This window comes from Tarenaya hassleriana, unplaced genomic scaffold (genome assembly GCF_000463585.1).
Source record: "Tarenaya hassleriana unplaced genomic scaffold, ASM46358v1 Cleome49, whole genome shotgun sequence".
NCBI lineage: Eukaryota > Viridiplantae > Streptophyta > Magnoliopsida > Brassicales > Cleomaceae > Tarenaya > Tarenaya hassleriana.
This window is the reverse complement of record NW_010967605.1, coordinates 638,802-653,312: the sequence shown is the minus strand read 5'-3', so window position 1 is coordinate 653,312 and position 14,511 is coordinate 638,802. Positions and strand designations below refer to the sequence as shown.

The 14,511-nt window shown below is 35.1% G+C and overlaps 1 protein-coding gene across 3 annotated transcripts; it reads left to right on the top strand.

Moving 5' to 3' along the window:
- Window positions 1-4,367: 4,367 nt before the first annotated feature.
- LOC104825803 (inositol-tetrakisphosphate 1-kinase 3) lies at window positions 4,368-9,025 on the top strand. Of its 3 annotated transcripts, none has more exons than XM_010558195.2 (11): window positions 4,371-4,903; window positions 5,742-5,823; window positions 6,053-6,085; window positions 6,300-6,418; window positions 7,306-7,426; window positions 7,511-7,603; window positions 7,721-7,840; window positions 7,924-8,100; window positions 8,196-8,251; window positions 8,344-8,428; window positions 8,567-9,025. In XM_010558195.2, the coding sequence occupies exons 5-11, from the start codon at window positions 7,384-7,386 to the stop codon at window positions 8,677-8,679; spliced, it is 687 nt and encodes a 228-aa protein (XP_010556497.1). In that variant the 5' UTR covers window positions 4,371-4,903; window positions 5,742-5,823; window positions 6,053-6,085; window positions 6,300-6,418; window positions 7,306-7,383; the 3' UTR covers window positions 8,680-9,025. The 3 variants fall into 3 exon arrangements, with proteins under 3 accessions (XP_010556495.1, XP_010556497.1, XP_010556496.1); XM_010558194.2 differs by having other exon boundaries at window positions 4,371-4,913; XM_010558193.2 differs by lacking the exon at window positions 6,300-6,418 and having other exon boundaries at window positions 4,368-4,913.
- Window positions 9,026-14,511: the final 5,486 nt, after the last annotated feature.

Genomic DNA, 14,511 nt, shown 5'->3' with positions numbered 1-14,511 from the left:
AAATGTTCATCTGAGTGATAGCCGACAAAAGGACAATGATTACGAATTTGAACAATATTCTTAAATTTGCACGTTCTTAAATATGAACCCTAAATTTTTGGAAGCATATCCCATCATTAATAGTTGCATCCACTATATATATATATATATATTATATACACTAACTAAAATTATGAAATTTAACATATCATAAATATTGATTCCGAAGGAAAATAATTTTTTTGGAAAATAATTAAGTATCAAACATTATATATCCCTTTTCACACGTGATTATCCTCTATAGTACGTAATTCATATAAATCAAAAGAAGATTATTAGATACAATTTAAAACTATGAATTAGTTTAACCTAATCCAAGGTGTGACACACACTGTGCCTCAGCATTACGTGTGCTTTAAAAAATCCACGTCAGCTTACGACTTTCCTTAATTTTGCACTTGTATATGGATCGTCTTTATTATAACACGGCCCTCCATATATTTATTTAATACCTTACAATATATAATGGTGTCCCCTAAATATTATCATTACGCTTCCCTTGTATCTGTTGGACAGTTGGCACTCATTTAAATTTAAATGGGTGTTTGAGATTCATAGAAATTGTATAATTATTAGATAAAGAACAATTATGGTAAAGGATTAACGTGGAAAATATTAAATAATATTAGAAAAAAATATATAAAAAAAGGTATCTGTCTATAAATATATATATATATATATATATATATATATCCCACCTTTGTATAATAATAATAATAATAGAAATAATAATAAAATAGTTGACGTCAAATCCAAACAATCTGATTTTGGAGATGGATTTAGATTTTTCATTTTGAAACAGATTCGAGATATAAGAAAGCTTTAAATTAATCGTCGGCCAGTTTATAGAAAAAAGAATGATTTAAACACGATTTGTTCATGTTCAATGACTATTGAAGCATCACGGGGTAACTTTCCGACCATCAACTTTGGACTTTGTTTCTCTCTCCGACCATAAAAATACAGTTCATCTTTCATGGCATGAAGAGATTGTTAATTAGATCTATTTGTGCATGTGATATGTTATCTCCTAATCATCAGTGGATCCATTATTTAAATATATAGACTCTACACACAATAAATATCATAAATTCAGAACCGTCTTACAAGAGGGTGCAAATGGTGCATTTAAACCCTTTTTTTTTTTTAAAAAATAGTGTTCTTTTAAAATTTTTGAAAATTTAAGTCATAATTTTTTGTAATATTATCACAAAAATAATTATATATTTTAAATTGAATAAAAAATATATAATCTTGATACATATATATATTAAAATTGATTAAAAATAAACTATATATATAGTATTTTCACGGAACCTCCGCCAACAATGAGATGTTTCTGATATATATATATATATAGGTTCTGATATATATATATATATATATATATAATGTAAAGATAGAATCTATATCCCAATGGAATCTACAAACGTTAACCGAGTTCTTTGCATTGAGCTCTTTTGCATCTGTTTCTCCAATAGAACATACGCCATTGGATAAAGATGATGCAAAGCTCATCCACCATCACAAATAATTAAAATATAAATATATTATTAAATAATATAAAATAAATGCAAAGCCCTAAATACAGTATATCTACAAAAGACAGATTCCTTTCTAAATAATCTAATATTATATAACTAAGGGTAAATGGCAAAAAAACCTTGTAATTTCATTTGTTTTCAATTTAAATTTTATATTTATTTTTTATCCTAAAAAATCCTGTATTTTTAGACTATCTCCAAAAAATTTTGTACTTTGCATATTATGGCAATTTAAACCCAATACTTATTTTTTTATCATAAAAACCCTATACAATTAGATTATCTCCAAAAAATTCATATACTTTGCATATTATGATAATTTAAATCATATATTTATTTTTTGTCCTAAAAAACCTTGTACAATTAGATTATCTCTGTAAAATTCATGTATTTTGCATATATGAGCAAAAATAATGTGACATCTATATCTCGCTTCTCGTGAACATGGATGTGCCACGTGGACGAAAACTAACAATATAATTACCAAAGCCAAAATATGAGAATTTTTAAAACTTTTCATTCAAACACGCAGTGGAATTTAAAATATTTTAACAGTTAAATTAAAATCATAGACGTCCGAGATAATATTTAACACAACCGTAATTAGAGTACAATACAAAAACTCATTATATTATTGGTTTTCGTTCATATGACACATCCTATATTCACGGAAAGTGGGACAAGGTGTCACATTATTTTTGTCCATATATGCAAAGTACAAAAACTTTATGGAGATAATCTAATTGTATAGTGTTTTTAAAGATAAAAAATGAGTATATGATTTAAATTATCATAATATGCAAAGTATAGAAAATTTTTGGAGATAATCTAATTGTATAGTGTTTTTAGGATAAAAAATAAGTATAGGATATAAATTGTCATAATATGCAAAGTACAAAGTTTTTTTGGAGATAATCGAAAAGATTTTTTAGGATAAAAATAAATATAGATTTTAAATTGAGACAAAATGAAAGTACAAGGTTTTTTGGACCATTTACCCTATAATTAATTAACAAAATTACCAACCCCTTATTCTATGTGCAAATTAGATCGTATATCTTATATTTGAAAATACAAGATTTTTTTATCATAACATTGACATTAGAGGTTGACGCTGCAGAAGATGTTTGATTAAATTATACACTGGTTATTTCGTACCAAATTCAAGTTTCAGTAAAATAATGTGTCGAGCCATTAATTATATTCTGATTTTGACATTTTCAATATTTATTTTCAATAAATTTTGGTGTTAATCAGGAACTTAGTTGTAGTTCGGGTTTTTAAACGGATATAAATTTGAAACAATGTACTAAATTAATCAATGACAAGACTCTTTTTCCCGTAAAACATCCTTTCTTTATGGAAGAAACAAAAAAAAAAATCTTAAGCTCGGCTCACGAAATCAAGGGCAATTTATAACCTCCATTCATTTTTTATTTTAAAAATTAATATCTAATTTATACATCATCATCAAAATGAGATAGAGAATTGTCATCGTTTTTGTGAATTTTATTTTTATATTCGAAATTAACATTTAATTTATATATCGTCGTCATGGTCGTATTGAAAATTGTCACTGATTTCATGAGTAAAAGTACCTATTTAAAACATTTAACACTTGAAGTATTAATTTGGAACATTTTAACATTTGAGATATTAATTATATCAAATTAAAAATTAAGTTATTTATTTGACACATATTTTGCAAAGTTGGGTATTAATTTATATGAGATTTTTCTACATTTTGCAAAATTGGGTATTAATTTATATGAGATTTTTCTTTAGTTTTTATATTGCTTGACTTCATCATCATTTTTTTATATAATTTCACAATATATATATATATATATATATAGAGAGAGAGAGAGGTTTGTTCTTGTGAAATTGATCGATGTGTTTTCCAAACTTAGCGTACAAACTACACATGTAGAATATCATACCGGAATTATATGCTCGACAATGAGAGTGTCTTCAGATTCCAATTCGGAATCCGAAACAGGAAGTTGTGAGAATAAAGCGACTTTAAAAAGAATTATACGTATACGGATGGTTGAAATGATCCCGAAACTCGAATTGTTTTTGAATCTATGATCTAGAAAAAATTTGAACATCTGAATTATTTTATAATGTTAGATATTATGAATTAAATTTAAATTTATAAAACCAACTTATTTTACTAGATTGAAACTGACACACACGCATATATATATATATATATATGGTGTATAACACTACAATCAAAAGCTTTTGGTGAAGTTTTGGTATCCTCTACTTTAAAAAAATAAATAAACAATTTAAATCTTTCGTAATAACTTTGTCCGCTCACCTATCGCCTGTTAGTTACGGTTGATTTACCTCCCACGCATTTGTTGTAGGTTCGTGCGTGTAGATTTGGGTTTACTCGGTCAACGCGTCCGAATGATTTCCCAGTATATAAAAAAAAAATTCAAATCATTGTTTAATAATATTATGCGTTTACTAATATCTTATTATATTTCCTTCGATAAGTCCAGTAATAATAATTAATAAAAAAGAAAACAATTGTCACTAGACGTAAAGCTGCCACGTCATAAACTCATTCGACTGCAAAAATTCTCGCCAGCTCAGCGCGTGATTTCTACGCGCCTGCATACGCACTTTGTGCATCTTCGTCACCTCCAAAAAAAGACTTTGTATTTATCCTTAATACACTATATAGGAACATTTTCATAAAAATGGACAGCCAAACACGTATATACGTATATATGTATATATCTGTTTGCGTGTATATATATACTCACATCTATATATATATATAGCTAGCCCTCATCCGCCGGACTTTCTCTCCGGCTCTCAAAACGCAGTCACGTTTTCTCTCTCTCCCTCTCCCTCTCCGAGACCTAATCGGATCTGACTCGACCCGGTAAAAGCGATCCCAGTAGGAACGGTTCAAATCGGAATCCGTCTTCTTCTTCTTTCGACAAACTCGCATTTCATCAATTTCACCATTTTTGGTTTCGAATTTTGGATTGCGTTCACCGCCTCCGAGATCGTTTCCATTTTCGATTTTGGATTGTGTTTTGTGGTTTTGGAATTTGGAAGTTTTGAGATGAGGCTAATGGACGGTGAATTAGCGTTCAAGGCGAGGCACGACGGTGAGGCCGTGGAGGCCGGCGGCGGAGGAGCGGCTGCGGCGACGGCGGACGAGGGGGCGGAGAAGGTATCTACGCCGTGTTCGTTAGGGATCGATGAGTTTCCGCAGAAGCAGAGGAGATATGTTGTTGTCGGTTATGCTCTTACGTCGAAGAAGATTAAGAGCTTTTTGCAGCCAAAACTCCAAGGTTTAGCTAAGTATGATCCTTGATTTAACCCTAATTAATCAGTATTCTAGGTTTGTTGCGCCCTCTTGCGTGGTTATTGTCAATGACTCTGAGTTAGCAGTTTCGTTCTTATGGCGATTCTCTGTGCTCCATTTTCCTGCTAATGTTGTGTGGAATGTTTTCAATTTTATATTCATTTTTCAGAGAATATTCTTTCAACTATTTAATTTAGTTTGCTCCATTTTTTTTCCTCCCTTGAGATAGCGAGTGGTTCAGGAATCTTTTGCCGAAAATTCTCTGGAAAATTCTAAACAATGTTCTCTGGAAATTTTCAGAGATTTATCCTTTAGTGGACCAGAAGGTAAATTGGTGTTGATGTCGCTTTCCCGTCATTCTTCAGCTAAAAGGATTTTGAAAATTTCAGAAATGATTTTTTTTTGGTTCCAATGGAAATATGTATTCTTCTTTCGTTTTCCATTGAAAACTCTCTGACTTAATTGATGAAGATTTAGGTGCATCATATGGAAAATGAGTGTGTGCTGTTGGTGTAAATTAGTATTTCATGGGAAGAACTACATAATATATTAGTTTTGTCAATTTACCTTTTACCGAAGAAAATATTCATATTGTTATGAAAATATACAACCTTTACCAAATTATGAACTACTGTTAGTGTAAGAACTTGTTCTTGCATTTTGTAGTAGTTGATTATAAGAATTTGTCATTGCATTTTGTAATAGTTGATTGACTTCAATAAATTGTTTGATCATAAGAGAACTTGTGTTGATGCCCAATTTACCTTGTGGCGTTTCTGTCCCACCATTTTGACCAAGTTTTGCGACTGTTTGTGTTTGCCCAGGAACAAGGGGATATTGTTTGTAGCAATAGATCAAAATAGGCCTCTTTCAGAGCAGGGCCCTTTCGATATCGTGTTGCATAAGGTCAGTGTGTTGTTTTTTTTCTCTCTCCTGTTCTTGGTTTTATTGATACCTCATCTTATTTCGCTGCGCTTCGTATTTGGCTATTTGTCAGAAGAGATGTCTTTGAAAGATGTGACCTTTTCGGGTTGTTAGAAAAGAACCTTCTGTACTTTTGGTGCACAATCTCTCTGTATTTTCACCGTGTCCTGATCACCTCCTCCTGTTGTCCTTTTCATGTGTATTATTACAGCTAACTGGAAAGGAGTGGTGTCGGATTCTCGAGGTTAGTCATGTTGTTCTTTTTCCTTTTTATTTTGCAGCCGAAATCTTTTCTCTTTCCTACAGTGCTTAGAACCTCTGTCTTGTGATGTGTTGCATCTGTATTCTAGTTATGTGATAACCTTATTGCCAGATGAGGGATGGTGGTAAATTGGTGAAAGCTGGCAACTAGATTGATTTATCGTCCAAAGCTCATTTCACCATGGCAAAATTTGCAGAGTTCTTGCTCTTTTCTTCATGAAACATGAGTCATGACTTGATACTTGAGGTCGAGGCCTTAAGCTTCCTGCAAGTGAGGATGTTTCTGCTTCCAGGAGCATCTAACTGATAATTTCAGGTTTCCCTAGAATTATATTATTGATTTGTTTTATGAATTATTTGACGGGTTTACTTGTCTTATATAATAGTCGAGTGCCAAACTGTTCCCTCTTTAGGTACAAAATTTTGGTTTATTTGACATCTTATCTGTAGCTCGGGTGCATTTAGCTCTCTTTTTCTGATTCTTCCCAAGGGTCAAAGCACTTTACCTTGTGTTATATTTGTGTCAACAACATCCCCTGAATCTTTTCCTTTCATCAGAAACCGTTAGTGCTGTAAAGTTCAATTGTTCTGACCTCGAGTCCTTGACACCTTTTGATCTATCTATCAATTGTTAGAAAGTGTAGATGACGCCACAGCGATATGTTGTTTTGGGTGTCAAAATTCAAACTTGTTTGTCTTTGTGTACCTTCTAGGTCCATGCAGTCTCTTGAGGTCTGTCTTTGACCTTCATTTGTTTTATATCAGCTTCTGGGTGTAGTTGAATGTTTAGTTCTCATGTTTGGTTTGTATATGTTTGGCCCTTGATCTTATTTCTCAGGGTCATGAAGTTAGGAGATATATTTACGCTTGGATTTAATAGCATCTTTATATTTTGTAGTTTGCAGTAAACCATTATCCCCGAGATTTTAGTGACTTAAAAGTGTAGAAATTTTTGTTTATATGAGTATCACCTGGTTTCTTCAGGACTTTATCCCAGTGTTTAACTCTTTGTTTCCTTGGGGCATAGGCTCTTTTCGAATGGGGTTATTGGTTGGTGTAATCCCTGCCTTTTAGTCATCCACTGCAATGGAAGATTATGAAACTACCCAATGAATCACTGCCCTTTAGAATATGATATCCTGTTGTGGATGTCTATAAGTTTTGCTGTACTTCTCTCTTAACCGTGTTTTCTTAAATTTCCAGGAATATAGGCAAACACACCCTGATGTAACAGTTCTTGACCCTCCAGATGCTATACTGCATCTCCGAAATCGTCAGTCCATGCTTCAGTGTGTAGCTGACATGAATTTTTCCAACACTTATGGTAAGTTTTCCTTTTTGATAGAGATGCTCAAATGGAAAAGCGTTCCTTCGATCTGATTGGAAGAAATTGTTACAACTCGTGCAGGAAGAGTTGGTGTGCCGAGGCAATTGGTGATAAAAAAGGATGCATCATCGATCCCCGATGCTGTCAGAAAAGCTGGACTAAGACTACCACTTGGTATGTGTCTACACGCGTTTTCTTAATTTACGCCGGTTTGATTGCATTATCATAACATGTATCACTTCTTCATTTGCCGAATCTTTATTGAATTTGGGAAATTGTTGAAATTTTCAGTTGCAAAGCCATTGGTTGCTGATGGAAGCGCAAAGTCACATGAAATGTCGCTGGCCTATGATCAGCAGTCCCTGAAGAAGCTCGAGCCTCCTCTTGTTCTTCAGGAATTCGTGAACCATGGTACGGATTTAACATCTACTACATACATAGTCAGCTTTTTTTTTTTAAAAAAAAACTTGTAGAGTATATGATGGGTTTGGCAGGAGGAGTTCTTTTCAAGGTTTACATAGTTGGGGAGGCAATTAAAGTGGTGAGGCGTTTCTCCTTGCCCGATGTCTCCAGACGAGAACCGTCTAAATCCGCTGGTGTATTCCGTTTCCCACGTGTCTCTTGTGCTGCCGCTTCCGCTGATGATGCAGATCTCGATCCTTCTGTCGCGGGTAACAAAATCTGCCTCTCTCTGTTTCTTTTTCCGCTGAATATACATGTACATCTGTCTCTTTTTAACATTTGGACCCGATTACTCTAACTGCAGAGCTTCCTCCACGTCCTCTTTTGGAGAGACTGGCAAAGGAACTCCGTCGTGGATTGGTACATTCTATTTCCTCTAAAAGTTAACTTTATGTATGCATGCATATAATACTTAAAAGTGTCTCTCACACTTGTGTTTAACCGAGCGGCAGGGACTGAGGCTGTTCAACTTAGATGTTATAAGAGAGCATGGGACAAGAGATCGGTTCTACGTTATCGACATCAACTACTTTCCAGGCAAGTGAATCAGGATTCTCCCTTCTCTTGTGGTAGACAGATTAAGGATCGTAGCTGGTGGATGTCCGTTTTAGGAATATTGGGTTTGGGGGTATAATAAACATCGGATGGATGGATGGATGGATGGATTGGGTGCAGGATATGGGAAGATGCCGGGGTATGAGCACATATTCACCGACTTCATACTGGGTCTGGTAGAAAGCCAATGCAAGAAACGAGCCTTGCCCGACGATGATGATGATGATTACTGAAAAGAATAAGAAAGGAAAGGGGTATGTTGGGATGTGTGGTGCAAGCGACAAGAACGGAACATTGGCGATGATGCTTTGAAGGAAGAAGAGTTGTGTACATAACATAATGACTTTCTGACTTTTGGCAACCGCATGAGATGATGCTGAGCTCCTTCTACGCGAAGAAACAGCTCTTTCATTGATCGTATCATTGGTTTTGTCCTAATGTGGTGAAAGAAGAAGACATAAACACTAGAAGAGAAAGACTCACACCACCTTATGTGACTGTTTATTTACGGCAGTGACTCAATTCTGTTTTTGGTTTGTTTTTTATTGTCGAAACTTCCAAGATAATCTTTTTACCTTCCTTGAAAAATCCAGTAAAATCACGAGTTTAGTGGAAATTAAGAAACACAATGAATTTTTATTTCAAAATATAAAATTATTCTGATTTATCATGTAACACATGCACATTAACTTTTAATATTTCTTCTTAATATCAGTATGGATCGGATATTTGAGATTTTCGGGATTTTCAAATCCGAATTTTTGATAGAGAATTATCCAAATTTGAATTTCTAATTGATTATATATAACCGAAAATCGTATCCTAGTTAGTTCTTAGAAAATCTAGTGTTACCGATCCATAATTCGATCGGAGCCAATCATGAATACAAATCAAAGTTTCAATTAGTTACAAAGTAAAAGCACTATGAAATGGAACGGTAACACGACGAATCATACTAAAAACAACTTCCGACGCAACTGTTAGGTATTGGTATTGCCAAAACACTACAAAAAGGGGATAAAACCATCTATGAATAAACAAAGATACACTAGATTTAGTAGTGTAATTAAAGAGAAATTCTCAAAAAAATCATCCAATTATGAGATAAATATCACATTTATCACGAACTTTTAAAATTTCCAAATTCATATTGGATTTGAAATTTTTTTCTAAAAAATCATTCGAAATTTAAATTTTAACAAAATCCTCATCGGAACAGAATTAATTTTACCACGTAGGCAGAAAGCGCCTATATGGCGCCTACGTGGCATGTACGTGTTCGCCACTATGATACATGTAGCATTAATAATAAAAAATTTAAAAAAAATTAGAAAAAATGTAAAAAAAATATAAAAAATGTGAAAAAATTATAAAAAATATAAAAATTGTAAAAAATATAAAATTGTAAAACATTTTCAAAAAATGTAAAAATTATAAAAATTGTAAAAAATTGTAAAAAAATTGCAAAAAATTATAAAAATTGTAAAAATTGTAAAAAAATGTAAAATTGTAAAAAAATGTAAAACATTTTCAAAAAAATGTAAAAAATTGTAAAACAAATTGTAAAAAATTATAAAATTTTAATTTGTTTTTAAAAAAAGGGAAATTTCCAAAAAAAAAATCATCCAATTACGAGATAACTATCAAATTCATCAGAACTTTACAATTTTATATTTCTTTACAATTTTTACAATTTTTACAATTTTTTGAAAATGTTTTGCAATTTTACATTTTTTACAATTTTTATAATTTTTTGCAATTTTTTTACAATTTTTATAATTTTTACATTTTTTTACATTTTTTGAAAATATTTTTATAATTTTACATTTTTTACATTTTTTACATTTTTTTTGTAATTTTTTCACATTTTTTATAATTTTTTTACATTTTTTCCAATTTTTTAATTTTTTATTATTAACGCCACGTGTATACTACGTGGCGAACACGTACATGCTATGTAGGCGCCATATAGACGCTTTCTGCCTACGTGGCAAAATTAATTATGTTCCGATGAGGATTTTGTTAAAATTTAAATTTCGAATGATTTTTTAGAAAAAAATTTCAAATCCAATATGAATTTGGAAATTTTAAAAGTTCGTGATGAATGTGATAGTTATCTCATAATGGATGATTTTTTTGGGAATTTCCCGCAGTTAAAAAACACTTCACTGAAATACTTCCACACAACATCATCTTAGAGGTGTTGCATTTCTTCTATTATGATGGATGTACTGTGTGCCATCTCATAGGTGATGCGGTCTTCTGTAATTCGTATAACATTTTCAATATGCATGACATTGGTACATAGAACATTATTTTTGTACAAAACTTTTCTCCATAAAGTCTTATTCGAACAATATCTATTAAAGAAAATTTACACGGTACCAATTCTTAATCTCCATTACACTAAAAAAATATGTAACTATTTTTATAAACATCAATCTTTTTGTAAGATATTTCCAAATTCTTCAAAATAGTCTTTGAATAATAATAAGATTCCGTAGTTTGGTTATTTTCAAGTAAATCTCACGTAAAATCTGGTAATCTGTCTAATTCTCTATGACATTGTAATATGTTTTCATACTCATCTGTTGGGTTTCCTGGGATCTCATAAGCGAATCTAATTCCTAAGAGATCAGTTCTAGGGTTTGCGCAGCGGATGTAAAACAAAAATTTTGATAAAAACCCTAAAACCTATCATGCATGATCTTGTAGAAAAGTTAGAACGCTTACCTCAATCGATCCGGGGCCTGTATCAATTGATGTGTTCGTCCGATCACTGTAGGCAGGAAGAATACCTTTCCCTCTACACGTATCCACACGGCGGAAAGGATTCGAACGGTTAGAACTTGTCTGCTAGGACTGAAGAACACGTTCTTCTTTGCGCAAGGGTTTCAGGGATCTAACTCTTAGGTTTTCCACTCTCAAAACCTCTCTATAGGGTCTGAAAGTTGTGCCAAGAGGCTTAGGAGGCGTCACCTAAAGTTAATCCCACTTAAAACCCTAATTAGAGCGAGTTTGGGAAATCCCGACGTCTGGACCGATCGGTCTGGGTTGGCTGGACCGATCGGTCCAGACCTTCTGGACCGGTCGGTCTGGCCTCCGCTCCACCGGGATTTTCTCGTCTCTTCTCGCGCATTCGTCATTTCCAGTGTGTGTGACCCGGTAGGCTCATCCGATATAGCAGTATAACCCGAAATCTGTTATTTCGGTTACACAAGTCATAGGCGGTCTCTAGCAAGACATTATGACTACTTATCTCGAATAGAGTTTGTTCGTGATCCTACGAACGCCAGTGATGATTCCATTTGATGATCCTTTTGTATCACGATATCATATGTTGAATATAAAGCATGGACAAGCCACCTTATCTGATTCGACTGCTTTCTCGTTCACTGAGTTCGGCTGTCTGAAATAGACGATGTTCGTCTATAGTGCGGCCACACATTTCTACAGTTTTGCTCAAACGAGGGGCCGAGCGATATCTCTCTCTTTTACGAGAGGTACAAATCCCGTCTTGACTATCTACAATCCAGCACATGATTCGTTTCGTACCTGATACACGCCTTTATAGTCCTCCTGTTACGCAGGACGTTTGACGTATTCAAAGCACGCAACTCCTCATGTTGGATTTCGTAGATATCTCAGTTCTTAGGATCCAATCATGGAACCGCCATATGAGATTCAAGTCATGGCGCTAGTCCATGTGACAATCTCATGCGGGTCAATCCAGTATTCCGTTCTCACACGAATACCTATGGTATCCAATACCTATGATCAACGCTATGATCATTAATCACACATCATACTAGTCTTATTATGTCATCATTCCCATAATGACACAAGACTAGGGAGTTTGGTATCATTCATAATGATACATGGATTTCATAACAGATCTAGTATGCAAGAACATGTAATGAATCAAATACTCTCATATAAACCATATAAAGTATCAATACATCGAATGTATCTCAATAAAGCTCATAATCAGTACATCATAGAGCACTAAACCAACAATCTCCCACTTGCTCTAATCATGGACTGCTAAACATCTAATGCCCATATCTCTAACATGACCCTCATGCTTCGACGAAGGGAGAGGCTTCGTCAATGGATCGGCAATGTTGTCATCTGTCGACACTCTGCAAATGTGCACGTCTCCTCTGTCTATGATCTCCCTGATGAGGTGAAATCGTCTGAGTATGTGTTTGGATCTTTGATGGGATCTGGGTTCTTTCGCTTGTGCGATTGCTCCATTGTTGTCACAATACAGAGCAATGGGGCTATCAGCACTCGGAATGACACCCAAGTCTCCAACAAACTTTCTGATCCAAACAGCTTCCTTTGCTGCGTCCAACGCTGCAATATACTCAGCTTCTGTAGTAGAATCTGCAAGGTCGCTTGCTTAGAACTCTTCCAGCTAACAGGGCCTCCATTCAAGCAGAAAACATAACCAGACTGCGATCTGTAGTCATCCGAGTCTGACTGAAAACTAGCATCGGTGTAACCCTTTACAGCGAGCTCGTCTTCCGACCCACCGTATACCAAGAACACATCCTTAGTCCTTCTCAAGTACTTCAGGATGTTCTTGACGGCGATCCAGTGCGACTCACCTGGATCTGACTGGTATCTACTCGTAATGCTCAACGCATAGGATACATCCGGTCGAGTACAAAGCATGGCATACATGATCGATCCAATTGCCGAAGCATATGGAAAACGATCCATGCGTTCTCGCTCATCAAGTGTCATAGGACACTGACTCTTGCAGAGAACTGTGCCACTGCTCATCGGTAAAGTTTCTTTCTTGGAATCTTGCATCTTGAACCGTTTCAAGACCTTATCGATGTAAGTACTCTGACACAATCCTAGAAGACGCCTCGATCTATCTATATAGATCTTGATGCCTAGAATATAGGCCGTTTCTCCTAGGTCCTTCATAGAAAACTGCGTTCCTAGCCAAGACTTAACGTCTTGCAAGGTAGGAACGTCATTTCCTATAAGGAGAATGTCATCCACGTACAGCACTAGAAATACAACTGTGCTCCCATGACCTTCTTGTAAACACATGGCTCACAGGTCTGAGGATCCAAGAACGAACCGATGTATGAGATTCAAGTCATAGGTTCCAGCTCCTCGAAGCCTGCTTCAGTCCATAAATGGACCTCTGAAGCTTGCACACCATCCTCGGGTTCCTTGGATCGACAAAACCTTCGGGTTGTGTTATGTACACATCATCGATCAAGTTCCCGTTAAAGAACGCGGTCTTGACATCCATTTGCCATATCTCATAGACGTAATATGCGGCTATGGCAAGCAGGATCCTGATGGACTTCAGCATAACTACAGGCGAAAAGGTCTCATCATAGTCAATACCATGAATTTGACGGAACCCTTTCGCAACAAGTCGTGCCTTATACGTGTGCACGTTGCCATCCATGTCGGTCTTCTTCTTGAAGATCCACTTGCATCCAATGGGTTTTATCCCTTCAGATGCATCAATCAGAGTCCATACTTGGTTGTCTCACATGGATTGCATCTCGGACTTCATAGCCTCGTGCCATTTCTCAGAATCCGGACTCGCCATAGCCTCTGGGTATGTGGTAGGCTCATCATGTTCCAATAACATGAGCTCCTCATTTCCAGTTACGAGAAATCCGTATCTCACAGGCTCTTGGCGAATCCTGCCTGATCTCCGAGGTTCATTCGTCAAATGTTGAGTCACAACCGGCAGTGAAACAGGTTGAACTTCTTCAACTTGTTCACTCGGCACAGCGTCTACTTGCTGCTCTCGAACTTCCTCAAGTTCGATCCTACTCCCACTGACTCTTTTGGAGACGGACTCTCGCTCCATAAAAGTCGCATTCCTGGCAATGAACACCTTGTTCTCTGCCGGAATGTAGAAGTAGTAACCCTTAGTTTCCTTAGGGTAGCCCATAAATAAACACTTATCAGATTTGGAGGATAACTTATCAGTCATCTGACGCTTCACGTAAGCGTCGCAACCCCAAATTCTGACAAACGACAACGCGGGACGCTTCCCCGTCCATATCTCATATGGCGTC

Coding starts and splice junctions, on each gene's coding strand:
- LOC104825803 (XM_010558193.2), top strand. CDS start 4,672: ATGAGGCTAATGGACGGTGAATTAGCGTTCAAGGCGAGGCACGACGGT. Junction 7,841..7,923: donor TCAGGAATTCGTGAACCATG/GTACGGATTTAA, acceptor TGGGTTTGGCAG/GAGGAGTTCTTTTCAAGGTT. Junction 8,252..8,343: donor AGGAACTCCGTCGTGGATTG/GTACATTCTATT, acceptor ACCGAGCGGCAG/GGACTGAGGCTGTTCAACTT.